The 18,424-nt window shown below is 37.7% G+C and overlaps 5 protein-coding genes across 5 annotated transcripts; 4 read left to right on the top strand and 1 right to left on the bottom strand.

The window, feature by feature from the left end:
* Positions 1 to 164: 164 nt before the first annotated feature.
* On the top strand, positions 165 to 767 carry FG386_001434 (Rablib; the record flags this gene model as incomplete). Its single annotated transcript, XM_067340827.1, has 1 exon — positions 165 to 767. One exon carries the CDS (start codon positions 165 to 167, stop codon positions 765 to 767), a length of 603 nt encoding a protein of 200 aa, XP_067196745.1.
* Positions 768 to 988: 221 nt separating this feature from the next.
* On the bottom strand, positions 989 to 1,508 carry FG386_001433 (uncharacterized protein; the record flags this gene model as incomplete). Its single annotated transcript, XM_067340826.1, has 3 exons — positions 989 to 1,196; positions 1,266 to 1,355; positions 1,441 to 1,508. The coding sequence occupies 3 exons, from the start codon at positions 1,506 to 1,508 to the stop codon at positions 989 to 991; spliced, it is 366 nt and encodes a 121-aa protein (XP_067196744.1).
* Positions 1,509 to 2,369: 861 nt separating this feature from the next.
* On the top strand, positions 2,370 to 2,870 carry FG386_001432 (uncharacterized protein; the record flags this gene model as incomplete). Its single annotated transcript, XM_067340825.1, has 1 exon — positions 2,370 to 2,870. The coding sequence occupies one exon, from the start codon at positions 2,370 to 2,372 to the stop codon at positions 2,868 to 2,870; it is 501 nt and encodes a 166-aa protein (XP_067196743.1).
* A 489-nt stretch (positions 2,871 to 3,359) lies between these two features.
* Positions 3,360 to 8,309, top strand: FG386_001431 (uncharacterized protein; the record flags this gene model as incomplete). Its single annotated transcript, XM_067340824.1, has 1 exon — positions 3,360 to 8,309. The coding sequence occupies one exon, from the start codon at positions 3,360 to 3,362 to the stop codon at positions 8,307 to 8,309; it is 4,950 nt and encodes a 1,649-aa protein (XP_067196742.1).
* A 370-nt stretch (positions 8,310 to 8,679) lies between these two features.
* FG386_001429 (very large secreted protein) lies at positions 8,680 to 18,159 on the top strand (the record flags this gene model as incomplete). The annotated part of the gene is made up of 1 exon (XM_067340822.1): positions 8,680 to 18,159. One exon carries the CDS (start codon positions 8,680 to 8,682, stop codon positions 18,157 to 18,159), a length of 9,480 nt encoding a protein of 3,159 aa, XP_067196740.1.
* Between the last annotated feature and the right edge of the window lie 265 nt (positions 18,160 to 18,424).

Here is an 18,424-nt window from a genome sequence, read left to right as displayed (position 1 = left end):
AAATACCTTCGTTTTAATCTCTAAAACAAACAAAAAGAGGCGCCACTCTGTCTTATTTTAAAATAACAGGCCAAATAAACGGGAAAATCAAAGAAGCGAAGCAATAGAAATTCACCCCCACAAACTAAGAGAGTTCTTTGAATTGGTTAAATTAGCAGCACTCAATGAGCTCGTCTTTGGATGAATATGATCATCTGTACAAGATTATATTGGTTGGAGATGCAACAGTTGGGAAAACACATTTGTTATCACGCTATACAAGAGATGCGCTCCCAAAGACCCCACAACCGACTATTGGAGTGGAATTTGCTACAAGAACAGTTCCGCTGTCCATAGGTGGAACAGTGAAAGCTCAGATTTGGGACACTGCAGGTCAGGAGCGCTATAGAGCCATCACAAGAGCTCATTACCGTCGATCTGTGGGCGCATTGTTGGTATATGATATAACCTGTAAGTCAACTTTTTTAAACGCTTCTAGGTGGCTAGAGGACATAAGACAGAATTCTGAGCCAAATATTGTCGTTATGTTGGTCGGAAACAAGTTAGACCTCGTTGAGAAGGATTCAAGTAAAAGAGAAGTACCTTATGAAATTGCGGCCAATTTCGCCGAGGAGAATAGTCTTTTTTTTTCAGAAGCATCTGCAGTTACCAGGTGTAACGTTAAACACATATTTGAGCATCTTCTTCAGGAAGTTTATAATCAGAAGGTGAAAGACAATTCAACGAGCCTAGATGTAAACGGTAAGTTTAACTTATTCTTTGTTTAGATTCACCGATTATTCGAGTAGGATGTTTCACAAACGCCACCAACTCTGTTGGTATAAAGCTCTCAAAAAACACCAAAAAGCAATCTTCAGGGTGTTGTTAGTCGCCAGACTCTAGATAAATTAACATTTAAACGAATAATAAGGCTTTCACATTATAATGATAAAAGACAATACATTATTTTTAAATTTTCATTCAACTAATAGGAATCTCTATATTTGTTTTATTTATATGTGGGATAGTTCCTCATAGAATCCTTAAATGAATTTAGAATAGCCTTTGTTTCCGTTTTCAATGACTGAATTGCATTTTGAATAGCTACGAAGGGAGTAGTGTTCTCTCTAGTTTGTACTCTGATTTGTACAATAGGCTCCAAGGGGTGAGGCACCTTGTATGCTGCAAATATAACATTCGGATCACGCAAAAGTTGTCTAGATATTTAGAGTAATCAGTTTGTAAAAAATAGTAAATGGGTGACTAAGTTTTAGAGCCTTACTTACGTTGTGATTAAATTTCCTATTGTATGGTCCTCGAGCATTATCATAAAGCTTCCACAGCAAGGGACTCTTGACTCAACCTTCCATTGGACTCTGGTAACAGATTAATACAAAAGAATCGATTTAAATGAGAATTAGAAATTGTCTCGGACAAACCAGGACAATTAAAATAACTTACTTTTCAGATCCTGCCGGAATATCGAGCAAGTTCGCATCAGGCTTGTTTACCGTAAAGAATTTTACCATAAATCAAAGAGAAAATAGATACTTTCCTTTTTAAATAAGAATAAAACTGTATTTATTTAACATTAAAAACTTTCCTGTACAAATTTCCTATTAGCAACAAAAATTTAACCGCATTCAGGAATTGAATAAGGGCCTCCTCTGAAGGCCTTGGAGAAAAGATAAATAAACTCAGTGTGCAAAACACGACTTGCCCAAAAAGTACATTTGTTATAAAACCCTTTTAAAATCTACTGCATTACTGTTCGTTGAAGCAATACCCAAACCAAAATACAGGAAAATTTATTGATGCAACCGAATAAAGCAGAAATAGGTGCAGTTGGCGGCATCTTTTGGCGGCAGATGCGGTTTTTGACATGAAATTGAGTCTATTTTCAGGATACTACGGGAAAAATACAAAACTAATTTGGATCTTTATTAGGAGCCAATCTGCTGTGCATTGAGTGAATTTACTGGAGCAGGAGTGCAGTCTGAGTAGTGAAAATGTATGAAAGTAGTATGGCATCGGGTGTGAAAGTAACACCTGCAGAGGTAAGTATTGAGCTGAAAACAAATTGTGTATATATACGCATGTATGCCGACATATAACTTAAAATTCAATGTAAATACGCAGGTCGTGCTAATACATACATCTTTAAGTGGTGTCAGGCGACACTTCTATGGCTCTTTAAGAGCGAAACAGTTTTTAGATGTAAAGGGTGTTGTGTACTATCAAATAGATGCAAACCGCGATTTCTCAGTAGCTGCAGGTACGTTGCATATGTTTTCTTAATTATGTGAACAACGCAATAAAAAACTTAACATTTAATAGAACTTGAGGACTCTGAAATATTTGATAACTTAAAAAATGAAGGCCTTTTGAAGATGGACCCATTGGAGTCAGACGGAACAATACTCTTACCACAAATTTTTGTAGATGGAGTTTGTATTGGAAATGATATTTCATTGCAAGATCTGGAAGAAGATAACGATTTTGACTGGATCATAAATAGAAGAGCATGTGGTTCGTGTTTATCTGACAAAGATGAAGACGCTGAAATATGTCCTAATTGCAATCAAGTTTTCAAAACAATTGTACCACCTGAACTAGTTTACTCAGGAGGCGTTCAGCAAATATATAGGGGAAAAAATACAGCTACCCAGGAGGGAGTGATATTTGAACATCCCACACACTTCGTTAAAAGCGAGAACAGTAATTTGAGTTTGCACAGAAACAATCTTGAAAATGGTGATTCCAGAGTACGTGATGAACCTGGAGAAAGTGATGAATCCGGGGAATACGATGAACCCGAAGATGATTACGTTCCTGATGACTACGTTCCTGATGAAGATTTTTCAGAAGTAGATGTCAAAGATGATGAGTAAATTACGTTTAATGTACATATGTTTTTTTCGTCTCTAGATAAATTTAGTAAAACCTTGTACGTTTTTGTTACTTTACATTGACTACAAAACGGTGAAATTATTCAGATTATATAGTGAACTTCTGTTACTTATATGTTGTTAGCTGTCAGTTAATAACTATAAATAATCATACACATAAATGTACTTTCCAATGCTATTATTCTAGGTATCTAATGAATTGTATCTATACCAAACACGAAGGCGCCAACAACCTCACACACGCACACTTTGTAATACTAGTCAAAAATTACATAAATTTCACTAAGAACCATTAAAACACAAATTGGAAGGATTACTAGTCTGTTTTAACTCTGATGAATTTTATGTAGTCACAAATGTTTATTTTCCTTTGTCACCACGGATTCTAAATTAAGATTTAAGAAAATAGAATCACTGTGTGTATTCTAAATATACAGCAGAAAGGGTGTTAAAGTTTTAAAATCATTAAAAATGAAGAATTTTATCATAAAAAAAGATAATAGAGAGCTTAAAAGGCGCTATTCCCTCGTACAAAATGACAATTTATTGATAGATACACCAATTTGGGTAAGACGCCCAGGTGATGGAACAAAACACAGATACAAAATTGGGACAATAATAAGCTTTGGAGAGGGAAGCATAAAGGTAAATATAGAAGATGAGGGAGAGCTGGAAGTCGAAAATGATATGTGCTTCAATTACAATGTTGGAATAGACCCGATGTTGATAAATGATTTAACAAAATTAGCCCATGTTAGTGAGGCATCAGTTTTGAACGTAATAAATGAAAGATTCAACAAAGACACAATATACTCATATGCAGGGAGGCTCTTGGTCGCGGTCAATCCATTCAAAATGATTGAGGGACTTTACGGACCAGAAAAGGTTCGTTTGTATGCGAGTGGGGACTATTCTATGGGATTCCCAAGCGACCTCCCACCACATACATTTGCTATTGCACAAAGATCAATGCAGCTTTTGGAATTGCAGAGCAAAAATCAGTCGTGCATTGTTTCTGGAGAATCAGGCGCAGGAAAGACTGAAACTGCAAGGCAACTCATGAATTACTTTGCTTCTTCTGGAACAGATACAGTAAACAATGTTCAGGACGTTATCTTAGGGGCAAATCCATTATTAGAAGCCCTAGGTAATGCAAAGACCTTGAGAAACAATAATTCAAGTCGTTTCGGTAGATTCATTAAGTTATCTCTAGAAAATTCAAAAGGTATTGTTGGTGGTGCAATATCAAGTTATATGTTGGAACTAAGCAGAATAGGACACCAAATTGAGGACGAGAGATCATATCACATTTTTTACCAATTAATCAAGTCTTTGAATTCTTCAGATGAAATTAACAAGTACAAGTTCAGGAATATGGAATGGTACAAGTACCTTAATGTTTCAAATTGCTATGACGTTCAAAACATAAATGATATTAAAGAGTACAAAGAATGCGTGTTGCCACAATTAAAAAGAATTTTGCCGAATCAAAAAGGCATAGACGATTTAATTTCGTTGTTTTCTGCCATACTTTTAATGGGAAACATTGAACTTGGTCAACATGAATCTATGGGAATTGAGGACGCTGCATTTATTTCAAGCAAAGATATTTTTGAAGATGTCTCAGGACTGTGGGGAATTAATTCACAAGAATTCGAGGAGTTGCTTGTTACAAACAGCATTGAAATTAGAGGTAATACTGTTGTATCAGCTCTCAATAAGAATAAGACAACAGAGCAAATTGAGAGTTGTGCAAAAGAGGTATATTTGAGGTGTTTTGAATATTTAATAGATTTGGTAAATAAGGCTATTGAATTTGACGAAGACAAAAAGAAGTGGATAGGTATTTTAGACATTTATGGCTTTGAAGTTTTTAAAGTTAATGGATTTGAGCAATTTTTAATTAACTTCGCCAATGAAAAGCTTCAACAGTTTTTCATATTATCTGTGTTTCAGGCGGAAATACAGGAGTACAAGAATGAATCAATTTCACACGATGACATAACTTACGAGGATAACTCAGCCCTAGTTCACCTTTTCGATGGAAAAGGTGGCCTTTTTGATCTACTGGAGGAATCTTGTTTGGTTTCAAATGGTACTTACGAGAGTTTCACAAACAGTGCACATAAACAATGTGGCTCAAAAAGTGGATACAAACTTCCAAAAGGTTCTGTACCTAACAAGTTTATAATTGAGCACACAGCCACTACTGTGGAGTACACAACAATAGAGTTTGTACTGAAGAACAAACACAGAATAAGGGTCGAAATCATTGAGCTATTCAAAAAATCGACAAACAGTGTGATTAGAGGTTCATTTGAAAAAGTTGAAATCGTAAAGTCAAACAAGCTCAAGGGGAAGTTTATTGCGAGTATATTTAGAACTTCAATAGGTCATTTACTCGACACTTTAGGCATCACTAATGCTCAATTTATAAGATGTGTCAAGGCTAATGAGAAGAAGGTGCCTAATTTAATTGAGCCAGATATGGTTGTTGAGCAGCTACAAAGTCTATCTATCATGGAAGCGATTTTGCTTGTACAAAAGGGGTACGCCTATAGAGAAACTTTTGAGAATTTTATGAGAGAGAATTCAATTATTATGAAACTAATGGGTCAAAGCATCAGTTCGGGCGCAGATTTAAAGAATCAATGCAGACAAGCAATGAAAATGATGAATATTCCAGAACCTGAATGGCAAATAGGTAACACAAAAATATTTATTAAAAAAGAAGGTTGGTTAGCAGTTGAGAGGTTTTTCCGTTCTGTAACAAAGAATCTCGCTCCTCTTGTTGAATTTTTAAGGGAAGCATACCATTTAACAGTATTAAGGGAACAAATTACTCAGTTTTCCTTTTCCCTCATACGTTGTCAGAGTTTGGTTAGAATGTATGCTTTTTATAAGGAAGGGAACTTAAAAAGAAAGCTTGGAGGATATTTAATAGGCGTTGCGTTGCTTATGTGCATGCCAAATGCTGTTGTGAACTATAAAAGGGCCGTAATAACCATACAAAGAATTTATAGAGGACATTTGGTAAGAAGAATTGTAAATGCTTCACTTAGAAGAAAGTCAGCATTGAGAAAATTTTTAAGATTCGTTAAGTTATTTTTGCTAGTTCAGAGAGCCAGAAAAAGGCTTATGGATATATTATTTACGATTAAATCTAAAGCAGCTTCTAAAGTGATTAAAAGGTGTTGGGAAAACTACAAGAAGAAGAAAATGATCAAGCTTTTAAAGTTGTATTCAATAAAACAAGCAAAAGCACTTAGAATTCAACGTGCCTGGAGATACTATTTTTTGCGAAAAGTAATTACTCACTATATTTACATAGCGAAACCTGCGAGAAAAATACAGAGTGTTTGGAGAGGATACTATGTCAGAAAAACAATTAAGAATGCATCATTCTTTGAGAAAATACGCGTAAGACTTTGGAAGAGTGAGTACGTAATGAAAATACAAGCAATGATAAAGAGATACTGGATATTAGCTCACTTAGACAGATTGTTCTGGGTAGCTGATGTTCTTCAGCCACGTCTCCACTCTGCCTTGACCAGAATGTACTGGATTAATCTTCAAAAATCAGTAGTTTACATTCAAAGTTGGTGGAGAGGTGATAGAATAAGGCAAATTATACGTGAAGAAAGGATTAATGTTTTATTGACTGCTGAAAAGGTTAGATTGGACTATATTACACAAAACGAGTGCGAAAATATATTAAAATGGGATTTAGAGAGGCGTGATAGAAACAGAGTAGTTATTGGATCAAAAAATACGAAACATCCTAAAGGTTTGCAAATAATACAAGTTGTCGTTGAGGTTGATATATCCAAGGAATATCCTGTTGGATGGGTTGAATCTGTCACTGAATTGCTCAGGTCAAATAAGTCCATAAGAGAAGTTGGAATTGGGGGCTACCACACTGTGATATTAACTTGTGACGGTAAATTGTTTTCTTTTGGGATGAATGACAAGTCGCAGTTGGGTTTAAACAGGTCATCAACCAATTTGTTGGGTAGATCCATTATTAAACCGGAGGAACCCTTAGCTATTCCATTGAATGTAGAAAGCATTTCATGCGGAGTTGATCACTCGATGGCCCTCACTGAGAACGGAATAGTTTACTGTTGGGGATCAAATGAATTTGGTCAGTGTGGCTGTGATGCAACAAGGTTCCAAATACCCACTCCCACTCCAATTTCGCTACCTGCTGATTGGAAAAGCACCAGGATTACTCTTTCAGCAGCAGGAGCCTTTCATTCGGTTGCAGTAACTAAGGAAAACGAAGTTTTGGTTTGGGGAAGAGGAGAAGACCTGGGACTAGAAGACGTGTATGAATCACTTTACATTCCAATGCAATTAAGAAGTCCAGCAATAAAGAAACTTGGAAGAATCAATACACTAAATTGTGGTCTAGGAACAACATTTATGGTGGGAACTAATGGGGTAGTTGTTGTATTTGGAGTTGCTCAAAACGGAATTTTAGGGCTCGGAAAAGGCGTTTATATAACAAAGAGGCCTAAAATCCTTACAAATATCAAAAGAGTTTCGCAACTTTCACTCGGTTATAATTTCGTGCTTGCTTTAACCACTAGTGGGGAGGTTTACCAATGGGGACAAATTAGAGTCTGGAGTGATCAATTGGAGAAATATGTGCCGAATAACTACTATGTGCCTCATTTGGTTGACATATCCGAGTTAAAATTTCCAGCTGTTGAGGTTCAAGCCGGTTGGTGGCATTCCGTTATAAGACTAAAAAACAATACAATATGGTCCTGGACATTTATTAACAACTCTCCCGTTAAAAAAAGTGAAAAAATGATTGAATTTGTAAGATTGAAAAGAGGAGAAAAGCAATACTCAATTACCGGAAAAGAAGGTGGCGTATCTATTGCACTTATTAAAGATAAAGTCCAAATACAAAAAAGTGAGACTATCAAACCACTTTTATTCCAATTTGATCTTGCCGAAGACAGGTGCAATAGATGCATAAAAGTCGTTAGCTCTCCATCCATCACTGTTGTTTTAAGGGGTGGGAGTAACGTTAACTCCAAAGATTTCATTGTTCAGCCCTATATGTTACAAGAATTTGAAAATAATACTGAACAAAGTGACGACTATGAACAGGAATCAGACTATTTCGACTCTTATATGGAGAGCTCAAGCAGAATTGAACACAGACACAGGTCTTCCGGCAGCGAATTGTGGAAGGCAGCTTTTGATGCCTCGGACTCTATGGAGGTATTTGAGAGTCTTAAATATCCAGCTCTTAGAAATCCGGATGAATTCACTAATGCACTTTATAATAACGCACAAAACTCAGATAACGTTGACACAAAGACCAAGCTATTAGGGAACCACGCAAAGGTCATTGAATTGGACAACATTTGTCAGGATTCAAATACGGACGCCTCCATAGTCTGACATACATATACCTAATGCTTTATTTAGACTAATTTTTCGTTATAACCTATTAGAATACAAGTCCGCGATATGAGGTGAGGTCATGTCGCAGAGATCAACGTTTTAATTCTACTCCCTAAAAACATTGTTTCCTTTCTCCACTTTGTCTGTAGAACAGTGCTGCACGCCCCAATTATTCACTAAATTTCCTTGCTAGGATAAGTATGCAAAAAGCCAGTTGGCGCCAATCCAAGAATTAGATCTCTGCCCATTTACATGCACAAAGGGTGGAAAATTAATTATAGATATATTAGAAGGCAAGTCTGTGGAAGAAAGTAAATGGAAATACCAGAAGAATAAATGGTTCTCAGACAGCAGATCTCGCCTAGTTATGAGATCTCCAAGCTCTTATCTTTTTTTCTTGTTGAATCTACTTTTACATTTTAGTTTATTTGTGGCAGAACCACTGAGAACAGTGTTCAACTTGGCAACGTCTTGTTTGAAACACAATGGCTATGGATATGACTTTCCTGAGTTTTCCTCTTGTGGTTTTGACCCTTTTCCTGAGATTTCCGACGAATGTATCTTAGAGGTAGCAAACTGGATCAAAGAAAGAGAAAGCGAATATGTAAACTTAAGGGGAGCTTTTCGAAACTTCGAAGGAATAGGATCTGAGCCTGCTCCAAAACCCCCACATTTTGGGGAGGTTTTGAATTCGAAAACGCTTTACTCCACATTTATTGAATTTGTAAGGTACTTGAAAAGCAATAATATTGATAAATTAGAGTGTCAATTCAATTGTTTGGAAGCGATCAGCACTATTGAAAAAGAATTTAGCGACGTTAATAGCGAATTCGTACATTATATCGGAGATCTAATCTGCAGAAAGCCTCACTTCACTCTTGAAACTTGTGTTTCGGATGTAGAAGCGCTGATAGACAGGTATTTGGACGAGAAAAAGGACCTTGCTCCTGGCTTGGATGCGAGATCCCTTCCGTTGAGAATATGTTATAACTTTGGCTTGAAGCTGGGGAGAAGCGAGATTTACTTGAGTAGAATGTCTGACTTAATTTCTTTCAACCTATCGATAAAGGACTTGCTTGGAGTCGAATTGAATGAGATCATTGGAATGGACCTGTTCAGCTCGCAGTCTAACCCCGAAATAATATATATATTCAAAGAGATAACGAAGGACGGACTTAAAAGAGGCAAAACGTGGGAGTCTGAAAGCCTCTTGTCCTCCCTAGTAGGCAAAGACCCGTTGTTTATTCAAGAGAAAGCCAACGAAAAAAACAGAAATTACTCTTTTTTGGGGTGTTTGTTCGGGGGAGATTTGCTTTTCAAGTTATACCTAGTTCCGATAATGAAGTCGGAAACCCTTTGTAAGTTGTTCTTTGAATATAGAGGCGTTGTTATAGAAAACAAGATAAGCTTTGACAACGTTGACGTCCCGAAGTACATAGAGTCTAAAAAGATTCTAAGAAGCGCAATACTTGCAAATAGCCTTCTCAAGCAAGTCCAGTTTTCGGCACATCAAGTAATTCAAAATTCTAGATTTAATCTATTCAAATGTCTTCACCTAATTATAAGTGAGGGGGTTAACCATGCTCAAAAGGACATATCTGACCTCTCTTTAGTTTGCTTTTCGATATTTTCAACACTTAAAAAGGGCGAAGACGATTTGTTTGACGTAAAAACTGTTCTCTACGCCTCTCTTGTACTCAAGTGGCTTGGGAATCCAGGGAATAAGGAAAAGATCAAAACAAGGTTTACTGAAATAGAAGCTTTTAATGGAGAAGAAGCCGCTAACTCTGTTCTATACGCACTACTTCAGGCTTTGAGCGAGGGTTTAACTCAGGAGGAGTGTGTGCACCACTTGGGTATATTAAACACAAATGATCCTTTTTTAAGCCAAAATCCACCACTCAATTTAGATTTTCCATTTAAAAGGCGTACCAATTTAGCACCTGTTAGCAGAGAGCAAATAAAATTAATATGCGATAAGAGGAATGTAACATATAAACTGCTCCACAAACTCCTCCCTTTCAGAGAGCTTTTGCCTGAAATACAGAAAACAAAGATACTGATATATAATGAGAACAGCCATGATTGTTCAAAGAATATGTGTCTTCAAAAGGGAACAAAAAAAGTGTTTGACGTCACGCTTCAGTTATTTTTCGCAGGAGACGTCCCAAGAGGCTATTTGATGAATGCAAACTCGTTTTCAATGGTTGCTTTGAGGGCATTTTTAAAGAATACCCTGTCCTTTTTGTCTCAAGAAATGATTATGCAAAGATATAAGGAGATTCAAGATGGGATTGAATTTAACACACCTCTCAGCGACGCTTTAACTATGATGGGAATATCTGGAAGTTACACGGGAATGTTGAATAAGCATGAGCAGATTAATTATACTAGCAAATACATATGCGGAGGGTCTTCTGACAACATAGAACAAAGGATACACAATTCAGACTTGGTTAAAAGCGTTGGATCCAAGACTCTGGCGTTTAACAAGGACTCAAATACGTTTTCTGGAAACATGATGTTCAGTTTTTCAAATTGCATCGATCAGTACATCATTTCTAATTGGAAGAATGAACGGTACTCGGTGTTAAAATCAGACCCAATATTATTCTGCAGTGCAGTAGCGTTGTACTTGGGTAGAGACTACGAATTTATTCAGAGCGAAATCAGGGACTACGCAATTTACACGAGTTACTACGAGATAACCGGGAGCATCGTGCCTGCCAAGTGCATGGAGGTGTCTTTTTCTAAAATTAAATCGATACAACAAATCCAAGATCTCAACGTTTTAAAGGCCTCTTTCAAGGACTGTATCAAAAACTATTCAACTATCTTTGACTTCTTAACAAAGGAAGAAATTGCAGCTTTCTCGGAACTGTTCTCAAAAAGTGCGTTGGAATATGTAGACAGGCCTTTGGCCCTTCACTCTTCCTCTGTTTACAGAAAACTGATCATTGATGTACTAAATGACTATCGGGGGATTGAGAGCTCGAGAATACCAAAAATCGTAAACTCCCTAAACCCGACTCTCGGTTTTAACTACGGTCAGTTGGTCACAAAGCTTTCCGAAAACAACTTTTCCTTGAAGGACAGCGCAATAATTGCAGGATTTATAGGACATAATATGAATGTGGTTGGGAGGAAGCTCCAAGGTGAATTTTTTGATTGGTTGAACAGTCACTCAGGGGCCTACATTCCGTTTGATAACAATCCTGGACTTAAAGAGAGCATTTCGAACATGTTCACAGGCAAGAATAAGCCTCAAAGTAAAAAGGATTGTATTGAGAAAATTAGAGAGCTAATAGAAAAGCACAAGATCAACAAAAACAATAACAGGCCAGAGGTTATTTGCGAAGGATGGGTAAAATTCTCGGAAAACCTCCCAGGAGGTGACTCCAGCACTGTTTACACGGACCTGATAAAAAGGAGTCAAAGCGACGTTATCAATCTTAAAATAACATCACTGGAACCAGTTGGGATTTCAACGATAGTCAAAGTGAGCAGTGACTCCTCGATCTTCTCGATAGTCCCAACTTTATCGGAGAGGGGAATAATAGATCCGAAAAAAGTGACCCTCGAGGGGATTAAAGTAAACTCAAGGATCATAATGTTCAGGGATTTTGTTGACCAGAATGGAGACGACAGTTTAAGATTCGGTAAAATGGGGATCGTAGACGGGGATATTTGTTTCCTGATACTCAAGTATGCTGAACCAGAATTGTTTGAATTCACAATTAACTGGAAGGATACAAATACGAAAAGAGGTGGTAGTTTTAAGAGCAACATTAAAGACACAAGAATCGGTGTTTTCCTTGGTGATTTAATCAAAAACAATGATTTAAGAGACAGAAGGATCGAATCTATGATGCTTTCAAATGGGAAGATCATTGAACCTAGCAAAATTGATCCGGAATCAAAAATTTCCGACCACGTTTTGTCAAATCCAGAAACCATAGCAGTGAGCACATTTTTGAAAAACTCCAAAAAACTGCATCTAACTGTTATGTGGAGGTCGCCTTCTATCATCAAAGTCATCCCGGAAATATTTGACAAGAAGGACTTAATTTCGAGGAGTGTAAGCGTCTATTCGGATGGTTCATTTGCCGACTTAATCAGCGAGGTCAGGAGTACCATAGTGGATACCTTTCCGGAGGGCTATAAGACTTTTGGAGAGAACAACAAGTTTGAAATTGATTACGTTGAGGTCGCAGTAAACGACGGAACCGGAGAGTATGTTCAGAGAATAATTAAAAATAACGCTGAAAACCACAAAAAGTCAATCTCTGATATGAATATAAAAGGCACACTACTGGTAACATTCTCCATAGAACCGAAAATCAACTTAAACATAGTCTCCAAGTCGCTCGGTATTTCTCATCTTGCTACAGTTACCTCTATTCCAGGCGATGAACACAAGAACGAGCCGACTTTTGGGTTGTACGAAATATTAAATAGACTTCACGGTGTGAATTTGGAAACATACGACATCATTATTCCAAAAAAATACTTTAGAGACAAGAGCAACAAGAGACACAGCAAGGTTAACATTTCCGAGAGCGTTAGACAGTTTGACTCAGTTAAGGAACTAGAGGCGGACAATTCCTTTGTGTTCGTTGAGCAAAAGAGAAATGCAAGCAAGAGGTGGGTTTCAATAAAGGTGATATTAAAAGAGGACCCGAACACGAGCAAAAACATTAAGTTAAGGCCCTCCTCCACCGTTTCTGAGGTGCTTAAACTGCTTAAAGAGGGTTTTGGGGGTAAAATTAACCCAAAGAGTTTGTTCACAACAAATGGCACCGAAATAGACTTAAGTAACGATTTTAACGATTTGTTTTTCAGCAAAGTGCCCTTGGATGGTGATAACATCTTTTATTTAACAACAGTTCAACTGGAAAAGGAGGGCATTAATTCAGCGGACATTGGTGCGGAAAAAGGGATAGAAATGAGCAGGGTTGTAGATTTGCTGTGTTCTTTTGGATACAAGATTGAAGACAACGATGAGCGACCAGGCAGGCTTTCGAGCCTAAAACAGGTGCGAGACTTCATCGAGGAATTGCTTCCAAATCTAAACTCGGACAGAGTCGTTTCCGAATACGAAGCCTATCTGCTTAAAAAGAGCAACGATCTCCCCACAGTCTTTGAGAGGGTGGGTTTGTCCTTTGAGAACAACAATTTTGGGATCGATAGCAGAAACTTGTTCCGACAGGAGTTGGCAGACGATCACAAACTGCTGGACGCGGAAAAAGAAGACTGTTTTGACTTTTTGGAATGCTTAAGATCATTCAGGGACTTTTTCTTTTACCAAAACTCTGAAAAAAAGGTCTACTATGCTGATTTGTACAACATATGTAAAAAGGTAGGTCACTCCTTATTCCGGAGGGAGAAGTGGTTGCTTGGGAAAAGCGTGGGCGGAGCACTCGTAATACTCCTGGAAGACCGTTTGCTGAATCCAGTTGATGCGAAGGCCGCGGAAAACGCCTTCCTTGAGTCTGTAGACAACGCAAAACTGCTCGGAGAGGAGTGCCACGATGCGGTTGCTACGGCTTTAGATAAGCTGGTGGTGAATTCAAGAGTACTATCCAATCTGGAGATACCTAAAGGCGTGGTTTACGGAGAGATATGCACATCAATTCAACTGTTCGTTAACGGACATGACCAAAGTACTGGCGAATACGAAAAGCCAGTAGAGACAACCTTGGCGTATAGAATTAAAGAGGCAATAGACAAGGTGTTTCCAGCAACATGGAGCGAAAGTGGTTTGGGTGCAGCGATTCCAGATAAATATGTATTTAAAAAATCACTAACTTCACTGGTGGACTTCAGAAGTTCGTTTAACTTCATTAAAAATCACCTCGATTCACATCTAGAGAAAGCATTTTTGGATGATTTCCCAAACTGTACTTTGGCAACAGGCATTCTTATTATCCGGAATCTAATGCTTAGTTCTGGAATAAGTCCGAGCATTTTCGTGAGGAAATTGGTGCAATTCACGTTAGAGGAGGAGTACGTCCGTTCCGGTCGCCAAAGTCCTGGGATTAGCATTTCTCAGGTCATGGAAGCCTTAATTCGCAACCAGCGTTACTTCTCTTCTGAGCGCAACCAAAGGAACCTCTGGTTCTGGGAGGTAGTCGAGGAAAATCAGAGCTGCGACTTCAACGATCTGATTTACAAATTAAAAAACTCGCGAAGCTATTTGCTTTTGCTTAAAAATAAAGAGGAAATATGTCCAATTGGAGGAACCAGCGAAATGGAGGACTTCAAAGTGAGTGACGAGTTAGACAAAATTGTTGATTTCTTCGTGGGAAGAATACAAAGAAAAGGAGCGGACAATCCTGACCTGGATTCGCTCCTAATGATTGACGATCTTAGAGAAATAGTCCTCGCCAAAACCGATTTGAACGTCAGGGATTTTTACAAAAAGATGAAGAGTAATCTAATTAATGTGTTGAGGGAGGAGAACGAAAGAGCAAGAGACTTTATTGGAGTTAATGACAAAAACAGCCTCGATCGCGAATTTGTGCCTTTTGTCGTTTCGTTTAGAGTGATCTCAGTTATTCTTCAAGACAGCCTTGAAAGAGGGAATTTAATGCTGAAATTCGTGAAATTTATAGTCTATGAGGTGTTTTTGAACTTGGGTATTATCGTGGGGAACATCGAAGTGGAGCAAATAGCTAAGAAAGTGCTGGAGGAATTCGACTGGAGAAAAATGACCATCTCGAAAAGTGAACTGTCGAGGATCATCATCCAAGTGTTTCCAATGAACTCGGCAAGATTTATTGGCATAAACAGGGACGTTTCTGACGAAGTCTCTGGTATCATTTTGAATATTCTGGAATCGAGCGACCCGATTTGCTATTCAGGGACCAGGACTTTGAGTGTAAATGGTAACTTTGACATGAAGGATACACCGAGAATGAACTTTTTCAAGTCGCTAAAAAGTGTTTCAAGCTTCCCAGAAATAGAAAATACCAACGAAATATTGCTCAAAAGAGGCTATCCTCCAGGCATCCTAACCTTGTTCAACTCGCACATTGCGGAATCGACGAAAATGTACAACAATGACATAGTGCACATTGGAAGACTTGGGAAGACACTGCTAACACCTAAACAACAACATATAGGCGCAATACTGCTTTCTTACGGCTACAAAAACGTTCAGGGATCGCTTATGAACAACTTCGATCATATTCACTGTTTTAACTCTGTTCTCGGAATTATCACTGATAATCCCAAAAGAGTGGACCACTATTATCAAATATGCATGAGCATTTGCATTGAAGTCAATGAAATAAACCACAATGAGTGCGAAAAGCTAACTATTCAAACGATTTCTTCAGAGTTACTCAAGAAGGAAAGAAACGAAAGCCTAGAGCAGCTCATTAGGTTTTTGGGTTACGACACAATTTTTGAAAGCGACCTTGGAACGCTTCGAGCCGTACTTTTGGATGAAAAAAGTGGAAGAATGGACGAAGTCTGGGTAGATTGTATATCCAATTCGAGAAGAGATTCAAATTTCCACACTTTTGTTGGTGGAATAAAGAACAAATTGTACAGCGAAATTAGGGAAAGGGGAATGGAGCTACCACATTCCGGATTCGCCTTTTTTGAACTGGTCGGAGAACTTGTTTCTCTTTGGACGAGAGAAACTGTTGATGACCACATTAAAAGATTCCTCACAAAAGAAGGCCACCCATTGAAATTTTTCAATCATCTTTCGAGAATATGGCCTGGGGATGGCTACAACAGAATCAACATAAAAATAAGCAAACCAACGGTGAGTACCGTGAATCTTCTTAGAAAGTCCCTTTTGGAAGAAATAGCTAACGACAACGTATTAAGAGAAGGTTATGATATCTCGAATATAGAGCAGTTAATATCAAGTATCGCAAGAACCTTCAATATAAAGTTGCTTGAGAAGGAGGAGGATAGCTCGGATGAAGGGAAAATAGTGTATCTTAAAAAATTCGGGCCGAATTTCAACTTTAAGAAAATGTACTCAGTGCTCAGCAAGAAAGAAGTAAGTGCACTTTTGTCTTTTGAGGAGTGCGTAAATGAGGTCACAAACGACGTAAAGGACTATCTAAGTCTTGATTATTCAGATGTGGGTTCATTTTGCATTGAAGTTATAAGTGAGATATTTAAAAAAAGAAACAATGCGTTGATTTCAAAACAAAGATATTCCAGAGAGGAACTTTACTTCGCGTTCATATACCACGCATTCAACAGGGCGTTAAACCACGTACTTGAAGGATATATAAGCAAAGTACAAGTTCACAATTACCTTTCCTCAGTGAGACACGATTTGTACTCATTGAATACAGAAATGGGAATACTAAGCTTCGTAACGAAGTTCGTAGTCAGGTTTGGTTTGCCCGTGGATCCGAATATAATGGGTTACTATTTAATGAGAATATTGTTGAACCCTGTTGCTACAGGAGCCTATTTGAACCAAGATAAAAGCGTAAGAGTGCTCCAAAACGTGCCCGACCAACTAATATTTAGCACTGGATTTTACAATTTGGTGTATCAGGTTCTGAGGGGGGCTCTAAGAGAGGAGAAATACGAAATTCAAGACTCGCACTTAAGGGAACAATTTAGACGTGAGGCAGTTGTACATTTTATTAAAAATGGATTTAACCCTGCCACCGTTGGTGAATTTGTGCACAACACAACCAACATCAGGGATGTTTACTTGGGTTATAAATTCGGAAGCAAGTTGGGGATGACAAAGTTGAGCTTCAAGCTAGCCGGCATTAAAAAAATTCTCGAACAAGCTTTAAGCGAGTTGCTTGAATCTAATATGAACAAGAACGAATCAAACAAGGTTTCATTTTTGAAAGCTATTAAAAATAATTTGACTCCATTGGACAGACTTATCCACGAGCTTGACGGTTCCTCGTCTGAGAACTGCATTATAGAGATAATGAACAAATATTCAAGCGTTTCAATGCAAATTTACTATGACAGAAAATTTAGATATGCAAAGGAAATATGTCGTAGGGTGCTTAAACCAATAGAGAGGATTACGCACGAGATAGAGAAGACAATAGAATCGGATTATAGTGTGGCCCTTGAATACTGCGAGAAGTCAATGATAAGAAACCGGACAGATATGTTGTTGAAAGAACTTAACCATGCATTGGATTACTTCGGAAAAATCGAATTAATACGCACAATATTCGATATGAAAGTTAAAGACGATACACATCTGGAAGGAGTGATAAGCTACGTGTTGAAGAAGGTGAACAGGGCTTCCAAAAGGAAGGTGTTCCCAGCTGTATTTAATAAATGGGGAAGGCAATCAAATAAATTAATTTTGGAAAGTGTATTGTCGAGAAAGGCTGTTTTTGATAAAATCAAATTGTACTTGGAAAATCACGTGTTCGCTGTACTTCCAACGCTTAGAAATGTGTTTAACAAAATCAACAACTCGGATATAGATGCCGTTAAATATCAAAATGCAAAGAGAACTCTTTCTAAAACAATAATTTCCATAGCTAAAGTGACCAAACCGTACTCAGTTCCCAATTTCATTAAAGACAGGAAACTGAGGTCAGAGTACATAAACGAATTAAAGTACTTTTTGGATAGGAAGTCAAATATGCTTGAAGGTGAAATAAGAATTCTTGGGATACAATTGAGGCCTTACTATCTCAAAATTTCCTGGTACACGCACTACTTGGTGTTTGCCTACCAGGAAATCAAAAGCTTACTTAATCAGCTCCCGAACGTTTCCCCGAAAAAAACAAAAACGGCAAAAAGAAAGACAGAATACCTAACTCTGCGTGAAAGAATTAAAAAATTAAAAATTCAATTAGGGAAAAAGAGATATAAAAATGTCTAAGAGGAATCCCCGCTTGTATTCACACAAAATTCTAAACAAACACTTCAAATTTTGTATATATATAAGTAAGAATCACTGAGTGCTTGCTTCTTCGAGGGATAACTAATAAACCAAAATTAAACTCGGTAATTTTTTAGTGATTTAAGTAAACTTACAAAACTGTCATCGATATAGTTAGGTGTTCCCGCCTTAAGTCTCCAATAAGCCAATGGTCCCAATTTTTCGTTGCCTCCGTAGAAAGTGGAGTAATTTGAATTCGAGGTAA

This window comes from Cryptosporidium ryanae (assembly GCF_009792415.1).
Source record: "Cryptosporidium ryanae isolate 45019 chromosome Unknown contig_24, whole genome shotgun sequence".
NCBI lineage: Eukaryota > Apicomplexa > Conoidasida > Eucoccidiorida > Cryptosporidiidae > Cryptosporidium > Cryptosporidium ryanae.
The sequence above is the reverse complement of the archived record's forward strand: the minus strand, read 5'-3'. Positions and strand labels throughout refer to the sequence as shown.